The sequence below is a fragment of the Etheostoma spectabile genome, chromosome 10 (assembly GCF_008692095.1).
Source record: "Etheostoma spectabile isolate EspeVRDwgs_2016 chromosome 10, UIUC_Espe_1.0, whole genome shotgun sequence".
Classification (NCBI taxonomy): domain Eukaryota; kingdom Metazoa; phylum Chordata; class Actinopteri; order Perciformes; family Percidae; genus Etheostoma; species Etheostoma spectabile.
In genome coordinates, this window is record NC_045742.1 from 12399299 (window position 1) to 12413223 (window position 13925).

At 38.8% G+C, this 13925-nt stretch overlaps 2 protein-coding genes across 2 annotated transcripts; one reads left to right on the forward strand and one right to left on the reverse strand.

Annotated features, from left to right (window-relative positions):
• Positions 1-115: 115 nt before the first annotated feature.
• clic2 (chloride intracellular channel 2) lies at positions 116-5996 on the reverse strand. The gene is made up of 6 exons (XM_032527914.1): positions 5661-5996; positions 3342-3451; positions 2686-2811; positions 2467-2567; positions 1887-2068; positions 116-628 (listed from the first exon to the last, which is right to left on the reverse strand). Exons 1-6 carry the CDS (start codon positions 5712-5714, stop codon positions 467-469), a joined length of 735 nt encoding a protein of 244 aa, XP_032383805.1. The 5' UTR covers positions 5715-5996; the 3' UTR covers positions 116-466.
• A 3358-nt stretch (positions 5997-9354) lies between these two features.
• On the forward strand, positions 9355-13867 carry LOC116696734 (protein eva-1 homolog C). Its single transcript, XM_032527881.1, is given in 9 exon segments — positions 9355-9401; positions 9403-9473; positions 10439-10644; positions 10733-10856; positions 11394-11546; positions 12405-12548; positions 12625-12696; positions 12784-12864; positions 13163-13867. Coding segments are annotated over 9 exon segments (1266 nt in total). The 5' UTR covers positions 9355-9369; the 3' UTR covers positions 13546-13867.
• Positions 13868-13925: the final 58 nt, after the last annotated feature.

A 13925-nucleotide genomic window follows, 5' to 3' on the forward strand; every position in this document is an offset into this window, starting at 1 on the left:
ATTTATGAGTGGAGAAAACGTTTTCTCTCTCTGGAGAAAACTGTCCCGTCAGCGGGACGGCGTCTAAGGGAACATAATATCACTAGTCAGCACACAACAATCAAGATTATGACCATTGAATTTGATCAATGTTTTTATTAGTGCGATAGAGAGAGGATTGAATCATCAGCATGGAAAAATATCTATTTACACTATAAACAGTTAATTGCACATTTGTTCTTTTCAACGTGGCATAAAGATACCATCTGTCTAAGTGACTAGGAATAAACAGTCAATACATACAACCAGTAAAATGTTTTGCTTCAGCATGTCCCAAAGTCTTACTGCAACAGGTGAAGGTTTTAAGGTGGAATAGTGTCTGATTCATGGCCACAGTTTATTCTTGCAGGTTGTAGCGCTCGATACAGTTCACCATCTCCAAATGCATGCTTACGCTGAGTAAAAAATGGGACAGAGCATCAAGGTTTTAATTCCTCTTGTTGACTACATTAAAGTAAGTTTTCTCAATTTCAATGTCAGCTGGACACGTCTGTTTGAACTCTTCTCTCTCGTAGGCATTTTGAAGGTATCTCCACACGCCTGTGAACTCTGCAGGGATGTCAAAGTTGCAGTACTTCTTGGCAGCAACCTGAAATAAATGGATTGGAACATTTAAATTACAGGTACATAGAGAAGTACTCAGATCAGAAAAGAAGTAATCAGATATTTTACTTAAGTAAAAGTACAAATACAACAATGTGAAAATGTTCTATGCTATACTGTTTAATGTTTTTTCAAACAATGTATCATATTTTATGCTAAAATCCTAATTTGAGAAGTCTATAACTGTCATATAAATGTAGTGGATAAAAAAATACAATATTTAATTTTTTCAACGCAGTGGAGTAAACGTATAAAGTAGTATACAACAATGAAAGTAAACTGTAAAAATAAAAGTATGTAAGTATCATCAGCAAAATTAACATAAAGTATAGAAAGTAAAAGTATTCATTATGCAGAAAATTGGCCGTTGTAACTGATGTATTATTATAAATTACATTAGTACATTGTTTTATAGCAGTCCAAGACACATTTCTTATTTTTTTATGTAAACCCTAGACTCAGAGTGACTCATGTATGAGGCTGAATATGTGTAAAGTACAAAGCATCTCTGTTCCCTGTACTATTCAAACTTTAGGGACAACATGTCTCTGTGATATGATAATGCTTGACCCTGAAGTCTAAATAGTACAGAGTACAGCGGCTGTTACCATGTTCTTATACACAGTTCTGTAGTTTAGTCCAGTTGTTTCCAACCTAGTGGTTGGGCCCCTTCAAATGGTCACAAGATACATCTGAGGGGTCGTGAGATGATAAATGAGAAATAAATAAAGAGAAAATAAAGTTATGATACACACTTTTCTACTTTAACTTATTTCTTGCTTTTCTGTGGTGAAATATTGTAGAATTTTACCCCTTTGGGCCGTGAACAGTTATTTAAATGAAACTATCTCAAATTAGAGGACAGATCCCTCTATGGTGGAACTATTTATCAACTCATAGACATCTGAAATGTCACAAGTTGCCCCAGATGCTGTTTTTTTTAAGGAGTAACAAGCCAAAACAGTTGAAAACCACTGGTTTAATATTTAATAATGCATTGGATTTTTATGTAAATTCTGAACATGAAAATAACATGTAACCATATAGCGGTCAAATAAATTAATAGTGGAATAAAAAGGACAATATTTCCCCTCTGAAATGTAGTGAAATAGAAGTTTAAAGTAGCGTAAAATGCAAACACTCAAGAAAGTCAAGTAAGACACCTAAACAGAGAGGAAACAAAAAAAAAACTAAACTATTTGAGATATTACCAAAATGAAAACACAACTGATGCTCTGTCTCACCCTGATAACGTGCAGTTTGGGCAGCAGGTTGCAGTCAGCCAAGGTGAGGCGGTCCCCGTCCAGAAACTTCCTCTTGGAGATGGTGATGGTTTCTCTGGAGTTGTGGTCGATCTCCTCAGGGACAGGCGAGATCAGGTAGTTGTCCAAGCGCTTGAATTCCCGCAGCAGATTTTTCTCATGGACTGGCGGGTCAAAAACACAGAGATATTTTGTGTTATTTTTGTGTGGTGTAAATACCTACAGGTAAACTGTAAGGTAAATTAAATACCCAGTAAGTACATTGTTCAAGTACATAAAGTATTTTCAATTTTAAAGTACTTTTGAGATACGTTATGTGAGCGCTTCCGGTTGATGCAACTTTACACATTTACTAAACTACATTTAACATCTGCTGTTACTTGTTCCTTTGTAGATCAACTTATTGTATACACGTTATGATTAGTTTATAAAATACAATGGATTGTAATGGGTTAATCCCGTCAAACTGAACATAAGTAAAAATCCGCCTCTGAAGCATAATATCTCACCATCCATATAGGTGGGAATAAATAAGAAAACATTACAACAGCGTCCAACTTACAGGCGTTATTGGGACTGTTCTTGATGAAAGCAGAGAACTTTGCAAAAATGTCAGCACCCACGTCAAAGGACTCTTTGTTTAGCGGGCTGAGATGAGGATACCTGCAGGAGTGAGAGTAGGAAGGAGAAGCCTGGGAGTAAACTTGTTTATTGAGAATAAGCCATCATCAAAATCACACCTTATTAATACCTGTGTAATGATTAAGCGCAACAACAATACCTGGGAGGGGCCAATGTTTGTTCAAGAAACTCCTCAATTTTGATGAAGTCTGTTTTGAGGGTGCCGTTGTAGAGGAGGAAAGGAGGGTTGGTCCCGGGGGCCAGGTCTTTGAGCTCAGCTGGCTTCCTGGAGGAAGAGAATTAGAAAGTAGTCATTCAGTTCATTCAATCAGACTTTTATCAAGCACGTCAAAACTTAGAGCGTGTTAGTTATCGAGGCTGCCAGAACCAAATGTGGTTCTGTGGATTAATGATTTTAACATTGGCTGTTGGTTTAGTTTGAAAAAACACAGCACTGGGAGTGGTCGGCTGTTTAAAAGGCCTGTGTGTGTGTGTGTGTGTGTGTTCTGAATCATTCAATTATCAGCATCCTTTCAAAATTTCCTGGTCTTATTTGCTCACAGGTAATAACCCTAAAAAATTATCAGAATAAAGCCTCAATTAAAGAAGGGTTTTGTTTGACAGCGACAGACAGCTCTTTGTACACTTTGGCTTCACAAGCTCCTCCTTCTAACCTTGGTCAAACAGGGTGAGCAACACACCTATTCATAAGTGAGAAATGGTTTAGATTGCTCTTAATTTCTCTTGCTTGCTCAATGGACTTCTATGTGAAAGTACCCGTGACCAGATGCTCAGGAAATGGGGAGGGATGCTTACTTCCTCATGTCGACCGTGGTCACTGTAAACTTGACTCCTTTCAGCCACAAAACCATGAAGAGCCGCTGACAGAAGGGACAGTTCCCCACGTTCTCACCATCATGTCCAGCCTGAAAAACACAAAAAGTAATGTTCAGCTTTTTGACCACATGAGCCACAAATGTTGTTTTGCCAGTGAAGCAGTCAGAATATCTCTTTTCTTGTCGGCCAGTAAGCAAGTGATTTTGGAAGTGAAAGGCGAGTCTGGACAGTTTCCTCATGGACGGAAAAGCAGGCATTGTGTTGGAGTGGAAAACATCAGGCACTAACATTTGATCTCCTCCCTCATTGCCCCTCTTGATGTCAAAGGGAATAGTTTGACATTTTGGGAAATTATTTGCTCTCTTGATGAAAGTTAAATTAGTTTGATACCACGGTCATGACTGTACGGTAAATATGAGTAGAGCCAGCAGCTTAGCTTATTATGAAGCCTAAAAACAGGGGGAACAGCTAGCCTGGCTACGTTCAAAGGTGAGAAAAACTGCCTACGAACACATCTAAAGCTCACTACATAACAAATCAGAGCATAACAAATTAGAGGGTTCATGATTCACTGTTTTACAGGGGTTTATGCAACCCGTTCTCACTCCGAACTCTTAAAATACGGATGTTTGGACAGTGGCTGCCAGCGTCAAAAGCGAGGCAATAAGCACCCTTCAGCGTGTAGAAAGCACCAGGGAGATTAGCAAGAGCAACTACGGCAGCGAGTATAGTATGAATTCTCCTAACCCTCCTGTTCTTCTTTTCCTAAACCCAACCTTCTTTTCTGCTGTTCTTTTTTTGTGGTAAAATATCTTTTTTTTTATTTTTTATATTCTGAAATGATCAACAGCCACTAACAATGACATACAATACACTGAGACATTGCAACACATCCGTTCTGCGTTTCCTAAACACAGCCATGACGTCCTTCCCGCGTGTCATGGAAACGTAATCCTAACCACAACCTTTTCCCTAACCTAATAACTGTGTTAAAACTGATACCAATAGTCCCGACCAAGCGTGTTTAGGTAAAGCACGTTTAGATATGATGCAGAAGGAGACTTTTAGCGACAATAACAAGATGACCAAGCGTCTGTATTTTACTCAATGGGACTGAGAATCTGTTGGTTTATGTGCTGGACATTATCCAAATAAATCTGCACATTACCCAACATAAAACCACAAATGTCATTTTTACACTTACTCGGTGGTACGGATTAAACAAGAGATATAACGCATAAATTAGTAAATTTTAGAAGTGGTGGTCGGCAGTTTTTTTAATCTTTATCCTTGTGTCCAGCCTTTATGCTAGGTTAAGCATCTGCTGGCTCTATAGCTTTGTACCCACACAGGGCCGTTTTCCATCCTCATATCTAAACCACAGAATGTAAAAGTTGCGGTTTTAAACATGTTGATGTTGTGAAATGGTCGCAGTTTGGTTACATTTAGGCACAAAAACTATCCAGTTACGTCAAGAAAAGTAGCGTAGTTTGGGTTAAAATCATGTACATTTGTTAGTTTACTTCACTTCTGGTTAAACACATGTTGCAGAACGTGATGTACGATAGTTCCTTTTTTTCTGTAAAGTAAAAAAAACAGTTTACTTTCATTTCCAAGTTTGCTTGACACATGGATGACCCCGACCTGCCTCTTCCTTACGCTTTTGATTGTTGCTTGAACAAACAACTAATGGGAGAGGAAAGTCTCTGTTTTATGTATCAGAAGACACTGTCTCTGCACAGATGCCATCAACAAAATCACATCTGTGGAAAATGAAGAGATCCTTTATGATAATGGTTGGCTTTAGGCAACAACAGAAGGTGAGAAATGAGAAAAATTAATGTTTATTTATACAGCTTCTACAGGACTATACATCTGAATGTGTGTGTGAGTAAAGTGGGTGTGCCTAGTTCAGGCTGGGGCCCAGTCACCCTCAATGCTCTCAGCTCTGTCTGGGTGTGTAATGATAAGGTGCACGGTCTGTCAGAGTTCCCTGATAAAAAATGTGCTGTGACCCTCAGCAGGGATACAAACATTTCAGCATCTGTAGATGGAGTTCTCCTCTGATTGTTTATACATGAACACACACACTTTTACTATGCTGATAAGTGGGCAGCAAATCCTTTATCTTTTTCTCTAAAAGAGAGAAAATATAACAGGAAAACTAGGACAAATTTCATGTAGAATTGAATAGGATGTTCTATGAACCGTGAATTCAGGTGTAATTGACTTTCCCTCACATGTTGCAGCCAACTTCTTCTTACAAGTAATTAGTAAAATTGAAAAGAAATGACTCACCTTGATGAACAACTCAATGCTTGGCTCCTTGTCAGAGTTCTGCCGTAGTGCCATGTTGTCCCAACAAAAGTTAAATGAGTTTATTTCACTTTCCTTTATTTTTAAACGTTGCTCCAGGCAAAGCTTCTCCTGAAGTTTTTGCACCCCAGAAATCCAGCCACAGAGTTGGACAGAAAGAAATCAGATCAGAGGGCCTTTGGACAAGTGCTGCTCTGGTTTTAAGTGTCTCTGTGGTCGTGGTTGACAGGAGAAAGTGTAACACCTCCTGGCTGGTAAGGTTTTGTCTGAGGGCTCCTTGGAGGCTATCGCTCTGAACATACTTCACAAGTCAGGGGAGAGGGAGGATCCAGAGAAAAATGGGCGGGGTACTCACTCTTATATACCCAAAGCCAGCTTAAAATAGTTTCCTCTGCTCATTGCAATACACAAGAACTGATAACAGCATATGACTCAAAAGACACACAATCAGACAATTCATTTGGGCCACTCACATTCCAACACGGTTAGATATGGAGGGAATAATAGATTAGGAGCACTTTTCATATAACAAGACTTTACTTGACACAAATCACTCACTGTTGAGGCAAACAGAAGAGACACCTAATCTAATTTTGAGGCAGAAAGTTGTCTTGGCAACACAGGAATGTAAGAAATACCCGAACAAACAGTTTAAAAGTTTCTTGGTGTGTGTTTGTAAGTTTGATTGAGATTTATGGGCATATTTTGCTGCAATGATAAAGTAAAAATCACAAAATGTGTCTTTGCTTCAGTGCGTTTTGACATCCAAAAATCCACCTAATGCTCTCTTAAAATGTAATTTATAGCTGAATAAAGAAAGGCAGAATAGAGTCGGTGGGATAAAGTAATTAAGTACATTTACTCAAATGCCAAGAATAAGTACAATATTTAATGTACTGTGAGTTCACCACATGATAGAAGGAAATACTTTTTGTTCAATTACATTTATTTGACAACTATAGACCAATTTTAGATGTTAGGTCATTTTTATTTAATCTGTGTATACAAATTACCCTTGTATGTATTATAATTTGTTCTGCTTTACTGGTGGGCTACTTAATACAACAGCTATTTACTGTATTTCCTACCTGTTTTTTGTTTTTCATACTTGTTGGTTTATTTTTACCATCAAAGCAATTTTGTTGCTGCATATGGAGACAATGACAATGTATTATAACCTTCATCTTGACCAGTTCCAACAATAGAATGCTGGGTGAAGGTTAATGCATACGTAATAATAATCCAAAAACAGAAAAAATAAGAATGAACCAATTCTGCATAGTGATCACTTTTATGTGTCATCCTTTGAATACATATTACTGATAATATTTATATAGACTTCTACTTGTAATGGAGTACTTTACACTGTGTACAATATTACATTATATTGCTACTTTAGATTAAAAAAGATTTGAATATTACTACCACCGCTTTTTTGCTAATAGTAGGATGTTATCTACTCCACTGGAAAAGGTCAAGTTGCGTTTTGTCACCATTCTTTTCAAACAATGACGGGATATTTATTTCAGGGGTTTTGAGCAATGCATCATGGCAACGGGAATCCCCTCAGAGTTTTGGGCATAAAATGAAAAACATTCATGTTACTTTTCATTGTTGACTTGTTGTACATGAGTTGTTGAGGCGTGAAGAAAGCTTTGTGCTTTACAGCTTAAGGCTCTCACCCCCCCTCACACACACACACACTGAATACAATTATTGTTCTATGTAGTAATTAGTAATAAAAATAATAATAAAAACTAATGATATAAAAATATAATCATAAAAACTAATGAATATGGCAGTTAACTTTCATCTCATGAACCACATGTCATCAGAGAGTTTGGGAGAGAGTGAAAGCTCAGCTCAGTATCTGTGCTTCTTGTAATGTTTCCAATTACAGTAAATAGGGGAAGGGAAATTTTATGACAAAATCCCCACGTCTTAACGTGGTTAATACTTCCCTAAAGAAATAAGACCAACATCATGGGCAGAGTTATGCAATGCAGCACAAGGAATTTAAAACAGAGGATACGAGGCTCTGTACTCCGCTTTTCTTGGCTCCGTGACATGAAAAACAAACCCATCAAATTCCAAACAGATCCTGGAAATTTGATGAATAACACTTCACCATCAGAGGGAATGTAAAAATGGCAGAGAAAGAGAAAAAAGCATCCTCCTTTTTCCTTTTAAATATCTACAAAGTCAGGGAGGTTATGGCTTGAGATTTCCCAAATGTCTGAAAGCTAATCTCCATTTCCACACAGTGGTACCACCCATCCTTCAAGTAGACAGTTTAAAACAATAATTTGTCTCTTTATTGACACTTCCTGTGGGAGGTGAATGGAATTTTACTGGAGTATAAGGTGGGAGTGTCACTTTTACTTACGCACATGATTAAAATGTGGCCTAGCCTCCATTATAATGTCCACTCCGCTGCTATGGAGGGAGTGTTTATTGGAGCTTGTGTGATAAATGTCTGAAGTGCCATTCAGATATTAATTTTGATTCACCATCACAAGTGACTGCAATTGCTGATAATGTCATCAGTGGTGAATAACCTCACATGTGTTATGTATCAGTGTTTGGTTGGTATGACAACAGCCATCACACACAAGGGTTGTGTAAGAGAGGAATTTAAGGTTAAAATCACAGCGTTTATAGTAAACTGAAACAAACTGATTCTGGATAAGCAGAGAGGACATTCAACAAGAGAGATTTCCTGAGTATTTCTGGAGAAAAAAATTGTCAATGACCTTCTCCATTCCTCTTCAACAGAGGAGAGAGATACACATGTCTCCACTGGACACACAGCAGCTGGAAGTGACCTCCTGGAAACAAGTGCCTTATCTCCGTAAACAGGATGCCCACTGTTGAAAACCCAGTCCAAGAGAATGAGTCTTGATTTTGCACACACACACACACACACACACACACACATAAGGTCAAGACTACAGAAGAGCTCGGTAGTTTGGAAAATACACTTAAGCATAAAAAATAGCGGCAAGGGGAAATAGCTACTCTGGCTCTCTTCAACTACAAACAAACTGCATTGGTGTGAATTGGACTTCATCAAATTTACAATAATTTGGAAATCCCATGTGGTCCCCTGGTAATCGTAGTCCCTCGCAAACAGGGCTTGAGTGTTAACTGTTTCCCGCTGCTTCAAGTCTTTTACGTAAAGTTATAGCCTCCTAGCAGCAGCTCCTGTGCTCCATTCTTAACACGCAGACATGAACAACAAACAATCTAAAATATAGCTGATAAGTGCATTTCCCAAAATGTAAAACAATCTGTTTAAACTTTGTCCTTATACTCAAGCCACAAGCTACAACAACTAATTAAAAAAGAAGTCACCTCACAGTTTTTTTGCAGCATGTTGCTCTAGCATAAAGATGTTGTTTCATATTGTGAGTTTAAATGTAAATGTAAATATAAATTGACTGTATTTATATAGTGCTTTTCTAGTCTTCACGACTACTCAAAGATTACACAGATTAATTGCACATACACACACCAAGCTCAGCCAAAGCAACACTGGACCTTAGACATCAACTGCAGTCAACTGTGATTTTTTTTATTGCTAAAGGGGAGGCTGTTTCTTGTAAACACAATGCCATCATTGACCTACTGACTGCCCTCTCCCAGGCGGTCGATAGCACAACAACATCGGCATGAAACCCCAGGATCTGTCATGCAGGATATGCACGATGCCAGTGCCATGGAGTTACTGCTTGTTCTTATCTATTCTTTTTGCTCTGAAGATTCGCTCCGCACATTTGGCTCCTGATTTCTCTTGTAAGTGTTTTTATTGTCAATTATTGCTTATTCAGGAGAAGGTCAAAATGCTGACGGGTTATATTTTAGCTGTGAAGGGTTCCCATAGGGAGCTTCTGAGAGACATTAAGCATCCTGTAATTTTATGTGCACATCCTGGTTTCTAAACAGCTGGTGCAACTCATGCAGAAAAAAACAGAATCATGCTAAACAGGTCCTGAACTTAGATATTTCCAAAGGATTAGATAAACTCCAGTTGAGTTGTTTTGACTTCTGGCTATAAAATATGTTGGATGACATTATGGTAACAATATGTACAGACAAAATCAAAGGTAGCATTTGTTTGAGACAAATCTATTTTAAGCATTAGTAGTGCATCTCTCTGTCTGACCTCAGCAGAGATTTCCATTTTTTGTGTGGCTGCAGACCATGAGGGGGCTAACAAGAGGTCATTGTGAGGGAGTGCCTGGTACTGCCCCCCCTCCCCACACACACACACACACACGGAGTACAGGAAGCACACATGGGGGGGGCGGGGGGGTGACTGTTGTTTTGTATGTTTGTATGTGTTCTGTTCATAGTCCAAACATCTTGGAGAGCTACACCCAGTGACTGGAACACCACCCAGTCGACAACCAGGACCAAGCTGTGAAGACTAAAAAAAGCATCTAGGTCACACTATGAAAAAAGGCGTTTCTAAATTGAGTAATAAGAACAAAGCCATTTCTTTGATAAGCATGAAAACCAATTGCCTTGGTAGTAATAAAGCAAATCTGAAACTTCTTTTGTTACTGACGTAAGTCAGAGTTATAACCATTTAAATATTTAAATGGGATGGAAGTGACATGTTAAACCACTGTGTTTGAAAATAGACATAACCTTTTCCAAGATTTTTTTCCACCTGTATATGCTGACTAACTTAAACATGATCTCTCATAATCAGCAGATATATGAAATGAAATTAGCATCACCTTGTGTTCTTTTAGTATTTCTTCACACCATCCTGAAAAACCACACAGCTCATGCTTGTGAAGGGGACACGCTCATCATCGAGTGTCCCTCGAGGACATCTGTGGCTGTACTCTCGGCTTTCTATGGACGACGTGTTCCTAACCAGTATCTATGTCCTTCTGCAAACACAAACACAAGTGTGGAGGAGGATAAAGAATGCACTTCCTCAGTTGCTATTGAGGTATAGAAATGACTCTGTTTTAATAAAATGCTATTGTGACCCACACAGCAGATTACTATAGTCGACACACGTTTTACTATTCTTTTAGAAAGTGCTGTCAGAGTGTCAGGATCGGCGCTCCTGTACCATCCCTGTCTTCAGTCCAGTGTTTGGGCAGGACCCCTGTCCTCTCACCAGAAAGTACCTTCTAGTGGCCTATAAGTGCAGACCAGGTGTGTCATATGGTTCTATGCCAATATCTGGACAATCATATAACTAGAACAGTAGCCTACGGGTGGTGTCAGGGTACTTATGTTCATAAATCAAAGTATAAAACAGCTAAGTTTGTGTGTACTGCATGTTTAGGCTCTGCAAACAATGTACTTCATTTTCTAGAAAATCCCATATATAAAATATTAATTTGAGATCATTTAGGGCTTTTCTCCATATCACACAGTCTTCCTCATCAGGTGATCTGTTGTATGTTTGTATCTGAGTATATGCAAGCTCAGTAGCTGTTAACTTGATTCTTGTCACTTTTAGGACTTTTTGACTTATAAGTTAAACATGACAACATAATTATCTTCAGGAATAGGCTAATGAAGGAAGTGTGATATGTTTAAAAGCCCTGGAAAAGGCAGTAGTGGAAGAAGTAAGATCTTTTACTATACAATAACACAGTATAAAAATACTCCATTACAATATTCCTTAACGTTTATGTAGATGTTCATCAAATTAGTAATTTATGTGTACCCATATATGTTTTTCAGAGCACCACCGCACAAGGCTGGTGTGTGAAAATGAGCGTCTGAGGCTCATGTGTAAAAACGAGACTGTCCTTGCAATCTACTCGGCCACGTTTGGACACCTGCTGCATGGCAGTCCTTACTGTCCACAGGAACCTGGATCACACGTTGACATGGGTCGGTAACAGTGCGCTTAAGTGTCATCTAGTGGCAAAATAGTGGAACAAATATTAGTTCTAAAAGCCACTTGGGGTGTTGTATATGACAGCAAACTACACGATATCACCAGATCCTAGGCTTTTTTAGAAGCTTTGTAAACCAGCCTGGAACTGCAGTGGCTTTTTTTAACCTTTGTACAATAATTTAATGTGGATAAATGAATAACTAAATTGTTATTTATCAATTTTTCAACATGAAAATTGATAATTATGTTGTCAACAGCCTCAGAATATGTTGAGTGAGTGTGTCGACCAATCAGAGGCTGTCTTCCTGACTAGATCTCCAAATGCACCAGTAGCAATCAGTCTATGGATGTGACCCAGGCAGGATCTCACTTTCTTAAATTGAATCCCCAGCTCCTCCACTTGCTTCCGTTCCTTGTGTTTAGTCCGTCTTACCAAGAAAGCATCGGGGAGATGGAAGAAATCTTGGGAAAAGATAGGAAATGAGGAAATGTGTTTTTAGATTTAGCGTCACATGAATTTGTCAGCTGTACGGGCAGAGTTAGCAACGGCTTTCATCTGCACAGCTTCTGGGAAGGCTGCTTTCCTGTATCCTCGCTCATAGCTCCTTGGAGATAGAATAGAGGAGGAATAAGACTTTGAGACAATACATGCATTATTACAAAGAAAAACAGATAGGCAAATGGCTTAGACCCGAGGGGGATAGACACAGTGGAGAATAATTGGTGTGCAATTAATTTATTAGTATGCATTAGAGCTGAGATTTAAAACCAGAGCCAAATGTTAAAAGAAACAATCTTTACATAATGAACGCATTACAGTAATTCATTTTACTAAACTTAATTTATTTCAGAGTGTTTGTCACCTTCGGCTCTGAGGAAGGTGTCACGCAGGTGTCACAGCAGAGCCAACTGCTCAGTAGTAGCTGATACTTTAACCTTCGGGGACCCCTGCTTCCCGGGCACCAGGAAACACCTGCGCGTGTCCTTCACTTGTGGTAAGTGACAAACCGGATGTTACTGCTTGTGACCTAATTTGCTGCATCGTATAAAAATCTTCAATTTTCTATTTAGTGCCCCGGTATCTTCTGGAAGATGTGGGTCGAGGGTCAATGGATCCTTTCATGATCTCAGACTACACACATGGTGAGAGTAAGACTGAAAAATGTACAGGTTTTGTTGCATGAAGCAGACTTAAAATGGTGTTTGAGCCCAGGCCCCTCTCACCTGCAGGTGGATGGTACACTGGCCCCACCTACAGGCCTCAAAACGTGCTCTTAACCAACTCTCTGGAGATCATTGAAAAAATACTGGGTATGTGCACTGATGCCTGTAGACCCCAGGCTATAGTGTTGCATGTACATTTATGATCATTGCTGTAGATCATTTTTAAAAGAGACATAGCATGTTTCAGTTTAAAAAAGTTAGACAAAAACACAGTGGAAGAATTGGCTTTCCAAACGGCTCAGTTGAAAAACACCAGTATTTTTAAGGAATCATTTTACTGCGGGACAGGATGATATACAGGGCGGAGCAGTATTCATTTGCAGTTTTTTGCCATGTTTTGAATTTAGATTGATTCATGATCATCACATGCTTCGATCTTTTCCAGGTCTCCCAGAGCGAGTGGCTCTGTACTTTGTCTCTGGCATCTGTGCTGGTCTGGTTTTCCTGCTCTGCCTGTTTGGTATACGCTCCACTATAATAAGAGACGTTAAAGATCTGGTTTCCGACCTGAAGGATGAGCTGAAAGCTTCTCGCAGACAGCGCAAGGAGCTCATGGAGGACCTCTTTGACGATGACATCTCAGACACATCATCCTTCTGTCACCTCACACAATCCTACCGCACAACAGAAATTCTCAGTCCTTCCACTTTGACAGTAGAGATGGTTGATCAAAACGTGGATCAGACGAGGGATCAGCCTAACGGAGACATTTGGCCCCATCGAGACTCCAGCCCTTATGCCATTCATAAGATTAAAACCTTACATTAAACATTGAGATAAGTATTAGAGAAACAACTGCTAAATCATCTGAGCATCTCTACTATGAAATTGAGGTTCGCGACTGAAATTGCATGCAGATAGGCCTATTTATGTATTTTCATTAAATGGCAAATTAACTCTAAACAATAAAGAGGGAAATACACAAATTCTTATGTGCTAGATTTATTACAATCTTATTAAGATTAACATAACACGATTTGTTCTTTAAATTAATTTTAAATGCAATGCAATTTATGAAATAACAGTGGAACCAAAGTTTCAGGCTCAGCTAATCTTTTGCCTACATTTGTTTTGGTTATTTGATGTCATGGGCCTTTTAAACAGTTGTTGTTTTAATTTTAGTTTTATGGTGTTTTATTATTGCTTGT

Bases quoted from the DNA above. Each gene is read 5' to 3' on its own strand.
- clic2 (XM_032527914.1), bottom strand. From the start codon at position 5,714: ATGGCACTACGGCAGAACTCTGACAAGGAGCCAAGCATTGAGTTGTTC. The intron at 2,812-3,341 runs GTAAGCATCCCT...CTCTTCCTCCAG, and splicing joins ACCACGGTCGACATGAGGAA to GAAGCCAGCTGAGCTCAAAG. The intron at 629-1,886 runs GTGAGACAGAGC...CATTTATTTCAG, and splicing joins CCAAACTGCACGTTATCAGG to GTTGCTGCCAAGAAGTACTG.